The sequence below is a fragment of the Metopolophium dirhodum genome, chromosome 3 (assembly GCF_019925205.1).
Source record: "Metopolophium dirhodum isolate CAU chromosome 3, ASM1992520v1, whole genome shotgun sequence".
NCBI classification, from domain to species: Eukaryota; Metazoa; Arthropoda; class Insecta; order Hemiptera; family Aphididae; genus Metopolophium; species Metopolophium dirhodum.
Window position 1 is genome coordinate 7,473,792 of NC_083562.1, and position 20,939 is coordinate 7,494,730.

The following is a 20,939-nucleotide window of genomic DNA, read 5'->3' on the forward strand; positions in this document are numbered from 1 at the left end:
ATATTTGCATTTCAAGATATTCAGATATCTATATGTATACTGTTTCGTCGGAGACGTAAAATGGAGCTTTTAATATTGTTCTTAGAATTGAACTATTACTATTTGAACTATTTTAATTTGTTATTTTTGCTGTAACTCATGAAACATATCATGAAAAAATGGACAATTAATTTAACAGATAACACTATATTTCTATTTTCCACCAAGCTCATTATAACCAGAGACGATCCGAGGGGAAAAATAGTTACCCCGGGCTCCACGGTTCGGAAATGTATTCAAAGCTCCGTTGGTAATTTTATAAAATTAAACAATAATAATAACATTATTTGTAAAAAAATCGATCGTCAATTCTTGTTTTCAATGCAAGTCTCTAAGATAATTCCTTTTTAAATAACAACCAAAAAACCAAATTTGAATTGCACAAGGATTTCTCTGTTTCTTCATTAAGTGTTCCCTGCAATTATAATTAATTGCTGGAGATTTTTTTCTTTTTACACCTAACCTTACTACTAGATACAATTTTCTACCAGAAACCACTCTCAATATTAAAGATTGCAGTGTCATAAGACGTCTGAAAAAAAATCATTTTTGTAAAACCAACCATTAAGAATCTAATAGGTACAACACATTGTGTAGGTAACAACACTTAAGAATTCTACGTGGATGAACTCAATAGTTCAAAAACATTTTGGTATGTCCATATGTACAAATATTGGAATATATAAAAACATATATTTTTCTAGTATTAGGTACCTATACTTATTGATTTTGTTATCAAGATTTAATCATCGAACATAAAATATTTTTCTTTAAACATTTTACTACAAATTTTCACACGAGTAACAGTAACTCACTACTCTTTAAACATTGATCGATTTATTTTTATTATTACTATTTCAACAATACAATCATATAAATATACAAATTTAAATTATTAAAAATGTATACACTTGTCAATTATTATATTATTAACAATCATAAAATGTAACTACATTTTATAATATCTCCTTTAAATAGGTATATCAAATAATAACTATAACTTTAACATGCACAAATATTTGATAAATTTATTGTTTTAAAGTTTTAAACAAAAAGTATTGAACATCTGTTGAACAATTGATGTTTATATGACCCATTATAAATATATTAAATTTATTGAAGTTCTATAATTTTAACTAAAATGAATGTTGAAATACCCTAATAGGTATATATAGTTTATCTACTCCACATCATGTATCATGTATGATTTTATTTTTAGTGCATTGTGCATTGTATAAAATAAATATGATTTCATAGTTGAACTATTACTTTATAGAGACACAATATAATCACGAGCAGAGAGCATTTGATTGTACGTTTCTTCTGCAAAAACAAAACAAATTGATTAAATACAAAAAAAAAAGTTTGTCCATAATTTTGATTCATGTATGAACGTATTGTTGTGAATTACCGCAATATTCATAATGTGATTTTCCACTGCCCCCCATTTCTTGCGGCATTATATCGATGGGCACGAGATCAAAAATTTCTGTCGAACCCTCTGGAAATACTTTCAACTAAAACACAAAACACAACCCGCAGCTTAAACATATTAATATTTTATCTAAATTTGTATTTTTGAGAGAATAAAATATAAAACTTAAAAGAAGGTAAGTGTTTCAGATTTAATTTATAAATTATTTAATTTGCCATTCTGGTTTGTTCTGTTCTGTTCTGGGTCCTCTTCACGTGCTTCGTGTTTCATTTTCTGCCTTGTCAATACCACAATTAAAGCTGTGTATGTTTAACAGATTGTAATATAATTTATATAGATAAAAGACTAAAAAAAAATGTTGGATTGTCGATTTATTTTTGAATTTCTCATATAAAGTCGGGAAGTGTTAGATAATAATTCAGCATATATTAAATACTTGTAGGTATTTGATAATTACTGAAGTGTCAATAAAGAATAAAACATCAAAACAGTTTTCATGCAGCGGAAAGTAAATAGGTAATATATATATATTAATAATCTTCTTGAAGAATAAATGAAAATGAAAATAAAATATTATACTCAACCTATAGTTGTTTTTGGGCTTGTCCCGTATTTATGAATAAAATAAATATAAAATAAATACGACTTTAATACGACTTACCAGGTTCATAAGACCATTCTTCATAAACGGTCTTATTATGTTAAACAGCATACTAATTATATTTCCAGCATTTAAGACATGCACTTCTTTAAGTCGCACTGGCAATGCTTCCTAGAAAAACATAAAATAAAATTTAAGTTAACACTTTGCTGTTTTTTCCATTAACATATGTATCTGATTGTGGCTAATATTTTATATTACTATATTATATTAAATACGTCGTCTTACAGAAAACCTACGTATCATAATCTAGGCACCTATACTTATTCAAATCAATTGAAACCGATAACAATATTTCAAATCTAATAAAACAATAGGATATTAAGTTTAAGTTTAAATTTTAAAATAATATGAATTCATTGTTATCATTTATTTAGTCTGTATATGTAGGTAGATACGATACAAAAAAAAGTAAGCATATATAATATTCGAAATATTAACTGGTGGTGAATGGTACCTGGTGGGAATGACATGCCGGTATTAAATAATATTACAACTAAATTATGTTTAACATAATACAATATTTTGTATGAATTATAAATTGTGCAACATAAGGTTATAGGTTATATTATATTTAACTGTATAAACTATGTCGTAGTTTAGGTTATACACTTAAGGTTAGAGTCGTACTGACTACGGTGTACCAGTTATAAGTGTACAACCTTAAGATTTTCAGATTTGTATTATGATTTATGATGAATAATTATTATTCATAAATTATATTATAAAATATAAATTATAAATAATGTTGACCTGCTATAAGATTATCGTCACTTAGCCTAGCTCATAGGCATTATAATATATTATATACCAGTGTCCTGCAGTACACCAGTTTGCAGAATAATCATGGTAATGATCATATAATATTGTTTTTTACGATCAATATAACCCGTAATATATTAGAAGTTGGAATGATCCAATTGTTTTCGTTAAATACCCACTTGTACGAATCCGAGTAATTTTTTCATTGTATTCATCGGCGTCTTGGTGATATGCCGCCAACATACACCTTTGCTGTTCATTGTTAATACCAACCCGTCAAATGTGCCACTCGTAACCATTAAATATTCCAACATCATAAAAAAGTATCTAACACAGCGCACGTAGTCGTATTCTTGAGGGTCGGTAATTTTGAAATTTGTGTAAAGGATGCGCTCTTGTTTGCCGGTACTTGGATTTGACACTATCGAAATGCTCCTGTGTAAAACCAAAAAAAAAAACCAAAAATCAATGTCCCTAAATTGCACAGGTATGTATATGAAAGGACAGTTTAAAGTTATAATTAATATGTTCGAGCCAGTATCGTGACTCGTGAGCTCTGCAGACAACGTTACGGTAATATAAGTGTATTATTAACGTAATAATTACGTTTTTTTTAAGGTGATAAATAATTTTAATTCTTCATCCTCATTTTAATATTTAATATAAGTTCAGAAATCGATCGTTTTAAGTTCAAAAATCAAAATCAAAGTGTTAAACGGTTATCTAATTTTACTACAAGTTTGTACAAGATTTTAAAAGTAAAATGTAATAATACTCTATATAGGTACTTCGTACATTTACTTATATGCAATTATTTTGGACGACTGATCCGATGTAACTGTTGTGTCGTTGACATTTTTGATTATAAAATAATCTAAACGACTAATTACTTTATGGCATTGCCCCCCTAGGAATTTTTAACTGCGTGTACTCTAATATCAATATCACTACAACTATTATTAGATTGTATTGTAAGTATTTTTTATATCTTGCCCCAGGTGGGATTTTATCCTCCTGGTGAGCCTATTTTATGACACACTATATCTAGTTTTAAGAGTTATAAAGTCAACCGATAATTATAATTTATAATTAACCTAAATGTCAATTGTATTTTCGGTTTAAATATTATGCGGTACTCTAAAAATACCTAAAATACTTTATAGGTAGGCATTGACAATAGTCGTGTAGTACTATAATAGTACCTACTTACATGCTGTCGAATACCTGTTTCATCTCTTCAGACGATGGATCGTAATTTTCAAAAACTTGTGGAAGTTCTTTGCGGTACTTGCAATTAGCAACGATTGTCTTGTACGCCACGTCTACATCGAAGTAACTACTGTGGAGGAACATGACGATTGATTTGTCTACAAAAAACAACAAACAACCGGGTTAGGGAATAGGGAAACGTAAATGTATAGAGACTTGTATAAATAGTTATAACTTATATCGAATTGGATACATATATTATTACAGTGCTAGACTTGGGGGGGGGGGCAAGAGGACGGAGTACCCCAACTAATTTTTCAGAAATTTTAGCGTGCCCCCTACAATTATTTTTATAGGTAACGCACGGGACGTTTCATCATTCTCATCAACGAGATACCATTATCATAATTTGGGTTATGGATTATTTCATAACCGTGGATCTATAAATTATAATGCCTACTTATATTTTTTTTTTTTTTTTAATTAATTATTTATAAATATTTTTCATACGATTTAAAGAAGGATATTAGGGGATGGGGGGGGGGGGCATAGCCCTCGCGGCTCAATATCGTTTTAACAAGTGATGGGGACGCTCTTTTTTAAAAGTAAACAAAGTCCCACTATTTTAATTTTGCCAAGTCTAGCCACTGCATACATAAATTATATATTTATATATCAATATCATAATTCATATATTAGGTATATATTATTGAATTCCATATTTACATAATGTATATTTAAGGTTACCCCAAAAGGTTATTCTATAAAACCGTACCTCGTATTGGAGGTAAATCAATATTTTCTTTCACCCGCTCTTTTAGCGCTTCGATGTCTTTTAAATTTAATTCCGGATATTTTTCTTGTTCTGACTTCAAAAATTCTTCATAACTCGTTTCTGGTTTGTACATTTTGTCGGACCTTGAACAGTTATAACAAATTACGTAGTAAGTATTTGTTTATGGTCTTGGACAAGTATAATACCATTATTCATAACTCATAATTAGTATTAAAATAAAACTATTTTTATAATTTCTTAACTGAATAGTTAATAGTTATATACAATTTAGTTAAGAAAGTTATATAGTTGTTTAGCATAATAAACTGATACACTATAAACTAAGCATTCTATACACCACTCAGCTGTTGACACACATTTCAGTAGTAGTACCAAACTAAGGTGAACTTAACAATTTTCCTACTGACGTCTGACGTGTTATGAAGGTTAGAGAGACTTTGGAACTGGAAATTATAATTAAAAACACATAGCACATTAACATGTCGACAAGAAATCATGCCTATATAATACTATAGACTGTATACAGTTATAATAGTATAATATTATTATTATATGATTATTAAAATAAAAACATTTTAACGCATTTGATTGTCCTCTTTTCATTTTTACGTAGTATAGGTAAAAATATTAATATTCATTTATAAATATCAAATAAAAATGAATTTATTCTTTTAGAAATTGGAATAAAGGCAAAAATTGTTACAATTTTCAATAGGTACATTATGGACGTTTTGATGTTATACACTTATACGCAATATATTATAATATATTAATATTGTAAAATGTATTATTAGTACAATACCTACGTCCTACATTATAGGTACAATGTACCTGGTACATAAGTAAGACATTCAATACACACGCTATCTATAGCTACCAATATAACTGTATATTAAGTTATAACTTATAACTGAGTAACTGACAAACATAAAATTGCATGTATACATTTGACACTTTTTGCAGTTTTCGGCTCCGTCCAAATTATTATAGGTAGGCAAGTGCTTTATAAAATTTGCACATTGCAATGATATTCGCCATCAACATGAACGAACTCAAAGAAACAATAATTAATAACCATTTTAAAATCATACAGTAAAGTAGGTAATAATTAAAATATATAAATTAAATTATTTTTATTTGTTAAAAACCTTTTGCAAAAGTGCTCATACCGTATACTATAATAAAATGCTTATATCGTAACCAGATCACCCGACTACGTCAAAATATGTATACTGTATAATGCATAAAATGTTTATAAATATTTATTTAAATCATAATTTTTATTATCATTTATCATACATAATATTATGTTGTATTAATATTTAGCATACACACGTTAAACACTGCGAGTTAAGTTATAATGTTTTACACATCAATATATTATTTTTTTTAACTTATTCTAATCTCATACTAATACTTAAAGTGGCCATGTCCCGTTTTGGATGGGACGATCCCGTTTTCGAGCTATGTGTCAATATGTGACATTGCGTTCTATCAAAAAAGATTTGGAATGGAAATCCCCAAGAGTAAAAATGAAATAATAATAATAAATTAGAGTCTTTATCACGGCCACCGCGTCGATCAATATATTATATTATTATGTAATACATTATATATTATATTTAGATCATCTAAATTAGATGTACAATCACTCAGTATATTTCTACTCAACATCGTTGGGTAGAAGTATTTACAAACTTCCATTATGCTAAAGTTCTTTCACACACAAATTTGAAATATTTGTATGATTGTATTTGAAAATAGTAGTTTTTCATATTTATAGTATTTATACCTACACGTTTTAACATTTTATTGCTGAAAATATGTAACATACGACTAATCCTCCTAATAACTTTTAACGTAAACAAGAACTTACTTTTTAATTTAAATAAGAAACTTTAGATGTATGTAACATTAAGTATATTTATATTATAAATGTGTGCGGTGTGTTCAATAATAAAAGTACCTAATTCGAAATATTTTAAACGCAAGACCTTGAAATTTAATTAAATTAACACGAATTCGTGTTTTTTTTACTGCACTGAAAATTATACTTCAACACACTAGAAACTGCAAACTTAAAGGTTTTTAAGTTTGGACTAATTATAAGACAAATTAAAATTGACTACATTCATAAATAATGAATATAATGAATATAAATCAATACAAATAATAAAAAAAACTCTTTCAGCTAATGAAGCTGAGATAATATTTTAAAAACATAAAAAGATTATCAATTAAATAATATTGAACGTTAACGATTATTCATAATTTATCTGTGTATTGGTATTATTACAATTATTGACGATTATAATATTGTGCAGTTTGCATTCGTCCTCTGCTCAGTCCAACGATGTCACATGCAAGCGGGTGAGCCTGCAGATAAACGGTTCAATATGTTTGCAACAATAAAAACATACTTAGAGATTTGTAAGATTTATATACTAAGTATTAATCTATAAGTACAAGTACTATTGTGCATTTTTTGCAAATAATTAGGTGTGGCATTATTATATGATAGGTACCTAAAATAAAAATAATAAAACTAAATTTTAAAAAGCCTATGAAATTGCTCTGTTGAACAACAGTATAGTAAGACTTTCGATTTTCGAATGTAGAAATGAGTACTAAATTTTAATTCAACGATTATTCATTGCATACTTATGAAAAACGATTCTGTATGTATGTCTGATTTTATAGGGTGTTTTTTTTTTATGTTTTTCAGCTTTATAGCTTTGTAGTGAATTAACGATTGAAGATAAAGTTCTGTAAAAATCTTCACTGAACTTCTCCTAATCAATGTGAATCCAAAAAGACCCCAAATAACAAAATCTGTTCTCCAGTTTCGGTAATCTACCTTTCTAAATGAAAACCTAACAAAAAATAACTCTTTTTTTAACCGAGAAAAATTAAATAATATTTTTTAAAAATTTTTATTTTCACATTTTGTATCTACTTGATAATTAATTTCCAATGAGCTATCATAGTTCCCGGGGAGCTGTAATGCAAATCGCGGTTCTCTCCCCAGTCCTCGATAATACGAAAAAAAAGCTATCATAGTTTAGGAGAAAAGTTAAAAAATAGAAATTTTGGGACTGTTTACGCCGACGTTTTTGTGGATTCAAATCGTTGTCCGCTTGGGTGTAATATCAGATCACTCTAATTAATATTTTATAGTAAAGCTAGCTTATCACTTATCAGAAAACTTATCACTTGTTTATTGTTTTAAGTACATAGTTAGTTCGCAGATAAGTTTAAATATAATATAAGATTAATAACAATTAAGCAATGCAATTCCTACCAGTCCTATAAGAATCAAGAACAATTGGAATTTATATTTTAGGCTATACAGTATACATTAACATTATATACTGTAATACAATTTTTGAATAATCGAATAATTAAATTATTATTTTGTTAATTTTCTTCATATACTACACAGACGAACATAAGAATAATAAATACTTTATTGCATATTTATTTGTATGAGCCATAAGAGTATAAGATTTATTCCTGCAATAATAACATCGAATAGAATTGAATTTTGTATCGCCAACAAAATTATATATAAGCATATATAGTTACAATTGTCGGTGTAACCGTATGGTCTTAATTTTGTTATTGTTTATAAATAATATATTTCCGGGTAAGTTGCAGTAATAACTATAGTACGTTTTGAAATCAAGATTTGTGAATAATATAGTTAAAATGGTTAAAACAAAAAAATTACTTTAACCGGTTAGTGGTATGTAACTTAGGTAGGTATACCGATTATAATAATAATATCGAATAATAATTTCCGGTTTCATGATTAGTACAAAATACAATTGGCAATCCGTCGCACGGACCCGTAAATTTTTCGTAATTTATATAATTATGAAAATAGGAATAACATTTATGAGACTCAGGGTCACGGTCTGTATAATATGCATAGAGACACGTTGGGCCTCCTATATGTAGTTTGAAACATTTAAAAGGTTAGATTTGGATTAAGGAATAAAGGTAGGTATTAAAATAACTCGTTATCAAATCTTCTGAATTTTTAATCAACACAGCATTTTTTTTTACCCTTATAGTATACGTGTGAGTTAAAAATCAACACATATTTAAATTTAAAAATAATAAATTTCCGTGTAATAGTTATAAAGAAATAGTTATATTAAAACTTTAAATAGTTAATATTATTTAAATAATTACTTTAAAAATTTTGAAAAACTGCTGTGAATTTTGCAAGGCCTGCCTAATTTTGGATCTCAATTAATAAAATAAAATAAATCATTAGAAATCAAATCACTGAATCAAATTATGTCTCCTGCATGACACGCTTTTGGACGTGTTTCAATTACATAAAATATTATAATATAAAGAAGCCAACAGTTGTAATGAAATCATGCCAACAATAAATAAAAAATTATTATTATTATTATTATTCACAACTCTAATTTTTAGCGGTTTTTTTCGTATTTTTAACGGGCATCAAAATGCACAGGACCAGCTATAATAACAAATAAAAATGTAATTATTGTTAAAAACGCGCCAAACTGGTGTGATAATAGTTTTAAAAAAAAAACGCAATTTTTCACACACTTTTTATGATGTAATATGCAGGAACCTGACACCTGAAGCCTTAACCGCAAAACAACCTTAATTCAATACGTATTATAAAACCTTAACAAAATATCTGCGAAGTCAAAAAGAGTATAGTTTTGAAGGTATAAAAATGTGTTAATTTCCTTAAATCATGCTAAAATGAAGCTACGTCCTATTTATTGATTTAATTTCTTAATTTAAGAACACTACAGTTAAAACTTAAAACTGCCAGGTACATCGTACTTCATACAATCACCATCGTCAATCGTACGCTTACAGTAGAATCCGATTATTACGATTTACGATGCAGTATATAACGATATTCCGAATAAAACGATTTACAGCTACGTACTTGGTTGGTTTAATCACGTTTTAAATCTCACGTGTTGTGGTATGTTTTTATCATCCGGATATTAAAACGGAGTTAGGATATAACGATCTATTTCTCAAGGCCCCTTGAAGATCGTTATAAGCTGATTCTACCGTATAAATTGTTTATAAAGTATTATAGTTGTTTAGAATATATTTATCTAGTAGGTATATTATAGAGGGAGATTTTTTACTGGAAATAAAAATTGTGAATCCGCATAAGTGAAATCCACTCATTAGTCATTATTATGTAAACTATTTATGGTTTTTTATTAAATAATTTAAAGACCATACCAAATAAAAATTAAATAAATTAAATACATTCATTTTATTATCATTTTACCATATCGCCAATCAACAATAAAAAAAAAATGCTAACAAAATGCTATACTTTATATTTTTCCACTGCAATATACCCCAAAAACCTATCGATGATATAATTTTCTTTGCAGAGGAAAACTATCTACCTAGTAGCATATACTACTAGTATGCTACTTATAATATATACAAATATAATTTTTTTTTAAAGTTATTTTACTTTTTTGAAAGAAATCATACACTTTTAATTTCTTATTCCAAAACAGAATATTTGTCTGTGAATTTTAATGCATACAAATCAAATTTTGGAAGAATAGTTCATTAGTCACATTGATCGGAGTAGTGGACCAACATTGTATGGGGTAACTCTTGTACTACAATTATTCCACTCTGTTCATCTAAACTTTAAATATTTAAATAAATAATTATAATACTCATTCGAAATTAAATTTGTTCCATCATCAACATTTTCAGAAAAATATTTTGCTTCACGATATGAAAATAAAAATGTAGGTATATTATTGTCATTTAAAAAAGTCTAAAATATAAATTTTTTTTTCAAAAATATTGTTTCATGATCACTTCAAATCGTGTGCAACAAAAATACAAAAAAACAACTCTTATAACTGTTAAAAATTTAAATAATCACCCAGTGGCGAGTGGCCAGTATATATTATTATATAAGTATGCAAAGGTTTTTTTTATCGAACCCACAACGACAAAGATTATTATATACAATAGTGTTAGCTCAGACTATTCAATACCACATAATATTATGTACTTATAATGTATATACACCATTCATCAGTCCGTGAATAAAATTATAATCTTATTGTTATTGGTATTCGGTGGTCGACGGTATGAAACATGTCAGACGTATATAATAATAATAATAATAATATATAAATAATAATATATAATAATACATTATTATAATGTTGTGTATTGTGTATAGCCATCATATAATAGATACATATTCCTATAAGTCTTATACTAGTTGTACTGCGTACTATAGTCAATAATACTATACAATTAGAAAACATATATAGGTACACGTTTTGTTACCTACGGACGTATTGACTATAGAGGACGTCAACAGGCGCTATACGTCCTCCGTGAAAAACTCCATTTTCGCCTCCACAATAATTATTGTGATGTTTGAATGTCGTGAACCTGTGTCAATGATACGACAACAATATTGAATGTATAGGTAATGTAGTTTATGTGTATGTCGTATGTGTGTGACGTGTGTTTGTTATGACTTATTATAATGTTAATTACTTCAACTGTCGTTCACGCGTGATGCATAGTAAAAACAAGTTTATGAAGATTTTACATACTTAGTCATAAAAATAGACTGGATAATAATATAATAGGTACTATATTATAGTTATGTTAGAGATGAATCACCTTTCGTTATGTATTATTGGTTTTATAAATTAAAGAAAGCGGTATTTTTAAAAATTTTTTTCATAGCCTTTTGTCATTATATATATTATATATCATTATATATCACTATAGGTAGTATAGGTACCAAATAAGTACATACTTTTACATTTTGTTTCGATACATTTTTGTCAACAGCTCAGCAGTACAAGAAGAAACTTTTGTGTTAGTAAATGTTCATTCATTTTTTTAATGAATATTTTAATACTATATAATTAATCATTAACGACATATCTTCATGAAAATGTGATAAACAGCATTAGTATGATTTTGTGACGTACTTACTTAAATAATATTACTTATTGTAATAATTATATAATTTATAGAAAAAACCACAATACAACGATACTAATGAGTAATGACTGTAGATTCATATTCTTTTTTTTTTTTGTCTAATTATAGATATAGCATACCTATAGAATAATTATAGATCTTTAATATTATACGTAGGTAGGTACCTATAATACTATACATTACACATACCAAGTACCTACCTACTTAATAATAGTCGTGATTATAGCAGGCGCAATACAGTACCAGCTATATTATATTCGATTCGGACATTCTTCAACTTGCAATGACGTCAAATAATTTTATTTGTCAGGATTTAAACTTTTTTATTTAACAGGAAAATATTAATATTATATTATATTTATATTATATAATTATAATAAGGTACTAATAATATCGTCAGACATCAACAAATAATGAATAACAACTTTTATAATCAATGGATATAATTACTACACGGTATATCAAAATTAAAAAATATAATAAACTGATGGCCAGTGGTGCAATACATCCCCCATCAGACCTAACATATAATCAACAAATAGGCGTCTTAAATTATTTATATGATGCCCTAATAAAAAAGAAGAATATGAAATGATAATTTTAAGTGAGTCTCGAACACTCAAATTCAAAGACCAGCTAGTTATACACGCATATATAAATGTATACAGTTCTATACTAGATAATAGGTATAATGGTATTATGATTTCAGCTATTTTTTGACTATCGTCGTTTTTTATCCGTATGGACTCAGCACATGAGACTAATGAAAAATTAAATCATACGACTAAACGTCTAATCGACGTGAACATATCTATGGAAAGCAAAAGAAAAGGCATTAAAATACGATTTTCGAGTAAAAACGCTAATGATGAAATGTATGGACGACAATATTTCGGATAAAAACAACGTCAAGGGGTCTTATGTTATCGTGCGTTTTTAGGGGTAAAGTGGGCAAAGCCTCCCACGGAACAGCGCAGTGGCTTAGCCAGGGGGGCTTAGGGGGCTATAGCTCCCCTCCCCACATTGACTGTGTTACCCTTAGAATTTTATCAAGATTAATAAAAAAATAAAAAGTGTAAATAAAAGACATATTGTATTTGTATACGTAGCCCCCCCCCCCCCCATACACAATTCTTGGCTACGCCACTTAAACAGCGTTATATGGACCCTCACAAAAAAATGTCTATAAATGCCACTGCACGGACTAGGTACCTACCTAACATGCAGGAATAAAATATTGAATAATAGTACATTTTTAATCTGTGAGCAATTAACCAGTACCAATATCCAAGTATCAAATTCAACAAACAAAAAGTTTCGATTTGATTTATTTATAACTGTATAGTAGTTCATTGTTGGTATCAATTTAATTGTTTTAAATACCTACCTAATTGAAGATTTGACTTTAAGTAATCGTGTATAGGTTAATATTTTAAATAAATATTAGACATCATAGGTTGTTTTTATAATTAAAAAAATCAGTTTAAGAAGAGCAGGTCAAGGATAACCTAACTATAGGCCCTAGAGCAGTATTTACTATTTCGGTATATTATATTTTTCTAGATTCAGTGTTCAAAAAATTAAATTAGACAGTTGATTTCAATAAATAATTTAGATAGAGCCACAAATATAAAACCAGTACGTATGAGACACGGATGTGAGTGATACATTATAATTATAGATAGGTACTTGAATAATAATGATAGTAATTATAAGCTCTTCTGAATAATTCATGTTGGTAACTGTAATAAGTAGGTGCTAGTAGTAGATATTTGATATGAAATCGTGGTTAGCAAGCCATAACGCGATTATTTCATGTTGATTGTTTGTTGTTGGTAAATAAAAACTATCAATTGTCAAATAGTCAACACTCATGTATCCGGCGAAATTAAGTTTCTCGGGGCGTCGGGCATCTAAACTGCAAAGTCCTTGACTCCTCCTCACACGTCATAGACTTCAGCCAGTCAGATTGAGGAAAATGATATGGTTAATTAATGGCAATGGTCACGTGGAAACTACTAATCTACAACTACACAGGTCCAAAAATAGTCTACGGTAAACAATAAAACAACCTGTGCCAGTTCACATGTAAAATGTACGACTTTAATTGGAAAAATAAATTTTAATTAAATTAAAATTGTCTTCAAATGAATCACTTAAATAGTGAGTTAAATACTTTCATTATTTTGACAAACGTAATTAAGACTATAGGGACTCAAAATCAATTATGCATTGTACTTTATATTTAATTAACGAATACAATATAAGCATTTCGATGAAACTATGACGTATGTGGTTTGTTCGATATAATTTGTTCACAGAGTGAGCCCCCCCCCCCCCCATTTGCATTTTTTCTATTGATTTCTGAACAACACAGAAAAAACTGTTGAATTTATTGTTAAAATAAAAATTCATGTTTTTCAATATTTTTTTCTGAGTGATTTTTATTTAATTTGAGTTAAGTTGATTGATAACAATAAAATATTTGAAAAAGTAACAAAAGCAAGAAAATATCATTTCCGTCACCACGAGGGATTTCCGCCGAGATGAAGTTAATAAAAATCAAATTTCCCTTACACGCGATGAATGAAAAAAGTGGTTTAAAGCTCCGATTTAAACTCCTGCTTAATACAACTTAGCTTGATTACACGGAAAAAACGAAATGGTGTATACTATGTAATAATTTAGTTTGTTGTGTTTTGCCAAACTGGTGGCATGGGAAATCAGACTTTACGAAAATTAGTATTTTAAGCATTTAATACGTGAAACTGTGGATAAAGCTTTAGAGGTAGGTAGTAATAATGTAATATATACATTATACGAGGTATAACTCTGGCTTACTTACTAAGGTAACTTAAAATTTAATTAAAACAATTTCCTAGTTTCACATCTAGGTTTATTCTACAAACACTAGGTAGGTTGTGGTTATCATATAACTTCTGTTCAACTTCAATACAACTAACAATACATATTATAATATATTGGAAAGAAGATGATTTTTAAGTTTTAATTCAATAAAAAATAATATTTGTGTGATGTGTTAGAACACTATAAGAACCTATATTTTTCCAAACAGCAGATATTTTAATGTTATCTTATCATCGTAGTACCATAGTATTACATGATTCGAAAAATACATGCATATACTAATAATTTAGCTATTTTAACTCGTTTGTATTTTTGTGCTCATAATATTTTGTATTGTCAAACTTTTTTTCGAGACTTAATAATTAAGTTTTGGTTGAAAAAAGGTTAGGGGCCCGGGCAGCGATCGCTACCTATAGCTACCTTGACCAGACCAACATTATTATGATAATACTATAATAATAATACATAATAATATAACATAATAGTAATATAATATAATATGTAACCAATGGACAATGGCAACTATACATATAAAGTATAAACAAAACATTATTCGATTTTTGTGAGCCAAAACTAAATTCATGTGTGAGGAGTCTCCCTATATTCACATATAGGGGTGGAAAAAAGAAGCTATAAAGACCCGCTAAGTAAAATTCCTCATAAGTTAGGTTACGTAGGCACGATAATTTTTTATAAGCATTTAAAGTTCAAAATCTTAAATTTGACAAAATTCGTCAAAATATTGAAAGTTTGTAAATTATTTTGTAGTTACAAATTTTTAAAATGTTCAGTTTTTATAGTTGAGAATTGAAAATTTAATCCAAAGTGTCTCATAAGTAATTTATACTCTCACCCAAAAAAATATAAAACACAGTTTTTTATTGAAATGCTATTTTAAGTTTAAATTTGGACTAACTTAGATATTTAAACAAAGAATAACGATCTTAGTAATTTGTTATTTAGCTGAAATTTTAAAATGTTATTTTAGTATAAATACGTAAACTGACAGACCGTCTCCGCTCAGAATCTTTTTTTGTATACAATGATATTATATCATTAAATTAAAATTTAACACCACACATTACAGTAATCTACTTGTAACCTATTGTACAGCGGAGCAGTAGGTCACCTCTTTAGTTTTTCCAATTATTAATAAAAGCACTGGGAATTTTTTATTTTTGATCTACTCAAAATACCAATTAGATACACTTTCCTACCAGAAAATATATTGAGATTGAAAATAAAAATAAAAAATGTTTTAGATAGGTAAAAAAAAACACACAGACATCTTGTAAAATCGATACATTTAATCGCTCCGTTCAGAATCCAAACACATTAGATGTGTACTAATTAAAATGCGGTCATCGCTGTGGGTCAATAGTTGTTGATGTATAAGTGAGATATACCTATCAAATGACAAATACCTACTATAGGTATTTGTAAAAATTTAAAACTATTATTTTTATAATCCTATTACAAATACGATGATGTTTGGCGTATACTGCGTAACAAGTTTGTGATTAATTTATAGAAATCCAGTTTAAAATCTATTACACTGTTTGTGACAATCAACAAGTAAAAAGCCGTATAATACCTAACAATTATTTAGTTGTATGCCATATTATGTATTACTATATTATACAATAATGTTGAATGCGTAACATTCCACATTTACAACGAGCAAGTAATAAATAACAATATTATTGTTATAAACAAATATAGGTATTAGGTACCAAAAAATTACAACAATATTTTAATATAATAATATTTGTTGGTAAGTTTGACTTATTGTATTTACCTTTTATTTACGATGATGCTGACAAAATATAGGAATAGGTACCTACGCGTACCTACGCGATAACAGACCAGCAAACAAACACTTTTCAACACTGCTAAAACGTTTATGCACTACTCACAATCAACGGCAGTGTGTAAAAGGCCGGTTTAGAGATAAACATAATAATATGGCTTAATGTATTCAACAATCTTCGATCATATACCATCGTGTTGTACCAACAGTGGACTTTGAGCTGACGGGGGAAAAAAAAAAAGTATGTCACTATTAAACAGATTTTGCTTTTTATACACAATATTGATATTGTTATACAGATTATACATTAAAATAAACATAGGTACTCATTATACATATGTATGTATATACGCACCAATCGAAAATTATGTAAGAAAACAATGTAGGCAACGCCTTTATAGGTACCTAAAATGAACATTGAACACTAACACAAAAATCGTATTTCACGAAATTCATAGTTATCAACACCTCATGTTATTATTGCACCAAAACCTCTGTCATTCTGGAGACAAATTCTCAACGTGTTTAGGTAATATTAACAACTGTTCCTATAAAATGTGAAAATAATAATAAATCGGTATTGTAGATTAGTAGCAACTATTATGAGACTATAATATGCTAATTCTGTATGCACTCAAAACAACAATTAGCACATTTCAATCACGTCTTGTTGAACATTTAGTTTTGTTATTTTTATAGCTATTCCAACTATAGCGCCTTATTATTTAAAGTCTAACACGTGTGTATTTTTTTTATCAAACCTTTTCATAATCTTATATTATATTATAACTTGGATTGATATTCATTTTTAAACAGTTATTCAGAACTAGTTTTTTTGCAGATCAATCAGAAATTACAATGATTGCTATGTTACAGAAAGTAAGATTTCAAAGTATATAATTTAAATAATATTAATAATAGGTACTATTTCCATGTAGAATGTGCAATACTAAAACTTGTAAGATAATTATAATTTGTTTAAAAACGAATTGTATAAAATCTATAGCGGACACGATATCATTAAAGATTTGAACAAGATTTACTTTTTAATAAAAAGTAGCACAGTCTTAAACTAGAATATTAACTGGGGAATTACGATATCTGGTGAATATAGAAACGATTACGTGCAAGTTTTGTCATGGTCGACGAATTATGTTATCAAAAACCAAACAAACATTTCTAGTTTCATTTCATTTGATTGATAACACGTTTTACAAAGTTGTCATTATTGTTTCAAAAATTAACAAAAAAAAGTCAGGGAACTCAATTGAAGTTAAATAATTTAATTCACTGCAGTGGGTGTGCTAAATTTGAATTTATTATTTCAAGGTTAAACCGTCATTGTATATTTGTATATTTGTATAGTTACATATTTTAATATTTGTACACTTGTATACGAAAAACAAGATTGAGCAGAGACGGTGCCACTAATTCCAAGGAGGGATCAAAGTGGAGGTGACTCGGTCAGATAGCCCCCCTACCTCTAACGGCGGTTAAAAATCCCCTTCAACACATTAGGATTAACATTATTCAGGGTTGAAAATGGGATGAGTGTGTTCACACAATCACTGCTTATACATTTTATATACCAGATACCTATGGTAATATATTATATACATTATACATTAGACATTGCACATAAAATTATATATGGGACGCTTAAAACTATATGGAGTCAGTAGTCCCCCTGGAATTTTTTCTCACTTTAAGCCCTAACTATAGATACTTTATAATTTATTTATTTTACTATTAGTAATTTATTTTTCTATCTGTAATACACGCTAGCCTGAAATGTTGAACTATCTAATTTTTTCTAACAGACATTGCATGATATATCATATCATATATTAATGTTATTCGATTCAAAATCAATACCGGCGTAGGTACCTACTGTAGAGATACTTATGGTTTTAATAGATTTGTGGTATAAATAACTAAGCATTTGTCTAAATACTTTGAAAAATGCATTACGTAACGACAAAAAGTTTTCAGTCTCTGCGATTAATATTAATTAAATTACAACAAAATCTGTAGAGGAAAAATCGATTTGTTTATACTTGACTAGGTACATAAAATACAAATGCATATAATAAAAATTGTGGCCATAAATTGTCGATATTTTTGAAGTTCTGTAAAATAAACTTATAAAGATGTTTACACTATTTTAAAGCATTTCGATATCAAAAATGCCATAAACTCGTGATAGGTTTTGAAGACCTATTATTGTATCAACAACAATAAAACATCTCCATTTGGTCAAAATCAGTTTTTGATTGCACGTTATTCAGAAAAGAAAACTGAGTCATTTGGTTCAACAACCAGACAAATCCGATCGTTAATTACAGAAATATCATATAAATGGAGACGTCTGGTTTTTATTTTAGTGCAGCAACAATCAGACATATCCAATTACCTATACCTATATGATATTATAAAAATGGAGGCGTCTGGTTTTTATTCTATATGCCTACATGCAACAACCAAACATATCCGAGATTTATATTTTGGTTTTGAGTTCATACAAATTTAACTTTAACAATATTTTTACTGGCCACTACTTATGCAAATTAAAGTCGGATCTAAATATATTTTAGGTATATACCTAGGAATATATCAAAAGAAAAAACACGTTTGATTTATACAAAGTATATAATTACCACAGGTATACTGTGTACCTACATCCCTACAGTGGCTACTCGATTTAAGTAGGTAGTTAATATATAAGTTATATATAATCTTCAGGAAAACTCAAACTGGCCTTAGTGTCACGGTCAAATTTACCATTTACTGTTTTTTTTTACTATTTACTTCCCCGCACCTCCTCTTCGCCAACGCTCAGCATCATTTATGTAATTTGTTATCAAATTATTTTCATTTTTAAAAATGATCAATATCTGCACATCACTTAAGTTGATTTATTCTATACCGGCTTGTACTTATGTCATAATAACACCACTATAATAACCCATTACACGATGTGTATATGTTTATTTATCAATAAACAGAAAGCATTAAAATATCGCTTTATCTATATCACATTTTAATATTATTGACCTATAGTATAATGTGCTTAATATACATAAATGTTGATATGTAATAGAGTTGTTAGGGCAGACAGAAATGTATTTTCTCAAAGCCAACGCTAATAAACATTGCAAGTTCAAATTAATGCTAAAAGTTTAAACACAATAAAAGTATGTTAATAAATAAAATGTGTAATTACATAAAATAAGCATTTACAGTATGATTTATGAGCTGAAAATACAATAAAAAAACCAATAAAAAATGTCCAAATCAAATTAAATACATTATAATTTACATTATTAGGTACTGTGGTAAACACATCGATAAAACTAATAAATAGGTAGTATATTTAGTACCTATATGGGCTATATGAAATAGCTTTTAATATTATGCGTGCTCGATAGAAGTGGAACAAAAAATTGCGTACATTTAATGCTAATAAAATAATAATAAATTATCTTTATTAGGTACTTAAATATTACACCAAAAATATCATTACATAATATTTTCTAAATTCAATAATTCATTTATTTGTATAGGTATTCATGATTGATAAATGTGTAACCAATAATTGAATAATCACGTCACACGAACGCTACGGATATAGGTAGACTATAGAGTATAGAGTATACAGGTAAAAGACAAAACTATTTTAAAGAAACACAAATTAAGTAACGATCTTACAAATTTTATATAAATTTAAAAAAACCTCATTTAGTGTAACTTAACTATTTAGTATTTCTTAGAATTCCACGCTGAACACATTATAATAATATAGTCAACGGCGTCAACTTGGCGTGTCATATTATTATACCGGCTAAGGCATTGAAACAGCTTATATAATAAATTCTTTCTGTTCCAGAGTGAAATAAAATTTCAGGAATTTTCAGACTCAAGCACTCCAGGATCGTTATACATAGATATACAATATTAAATACCTATACATAATCTAATCTAATATATTAATATATTATTTTATACCTAACTAGTTATTTAAATAATATTATACCATGTGACATGTGCAAATTTATATATTTTATATAATCTTATTGGTATCGAGAATACACAATGCCAAATTAAATATTCTCATTGGTGTTAACTGATATTCGGAGACACATCATTAGAGCATAAAAGGCATAAAACTATTTACTATTTAATGTTCAGCACCTGAAATTAAACAATTGTCACCTTTACTACATAGTTTTACTAAGTGCCTACAAGTGCCAAACAATATTTCATTTTTTTTGTCCTTCAAAAATAAAATACAAAATATTAAATAAGTATTATTAATTAAAATGCAAAAAAATTAAAACTACAC

The 20,939-nt window shown here is 27.9% G+C and overlaps 1 protein-coding gene across 1 annotated transcript; it reads right to left on the reverse strand.

Moving 5' to 3' along the window:
- Nucleotides 1–857: 857 nt before the first annotated feature.
- LOC132940943 (alpha-tocopherol transfer protein-like) lies at nt 858–16,743 on the reverse strand. The gene is made up of 7 exons (XM_061008750.1): nt 16,586–16,743; nt 4,882–5,024; nt 4,108–4,264; nt 3,077–3,332; nt 2,136–2,246; nt 1,451–1,556; nt 858–1,362 (listed from the first exon to the last, which is right to left on the reverse strand). Exons 2-7 carry the CDS (start codon nt 5,012–5,014, stop codon nt 1,310–1,312), a joined length of 816 nt encoding a protein of 271 aa, XP_060864733.1. The 5' UTR covers nt 5,015–5,024; nt 16,586–16,743; the 3' UTR covers nt 858–1,309.
- Nucleotides 16,744–20,939: the final 4,196 nt, after the last annotated feature.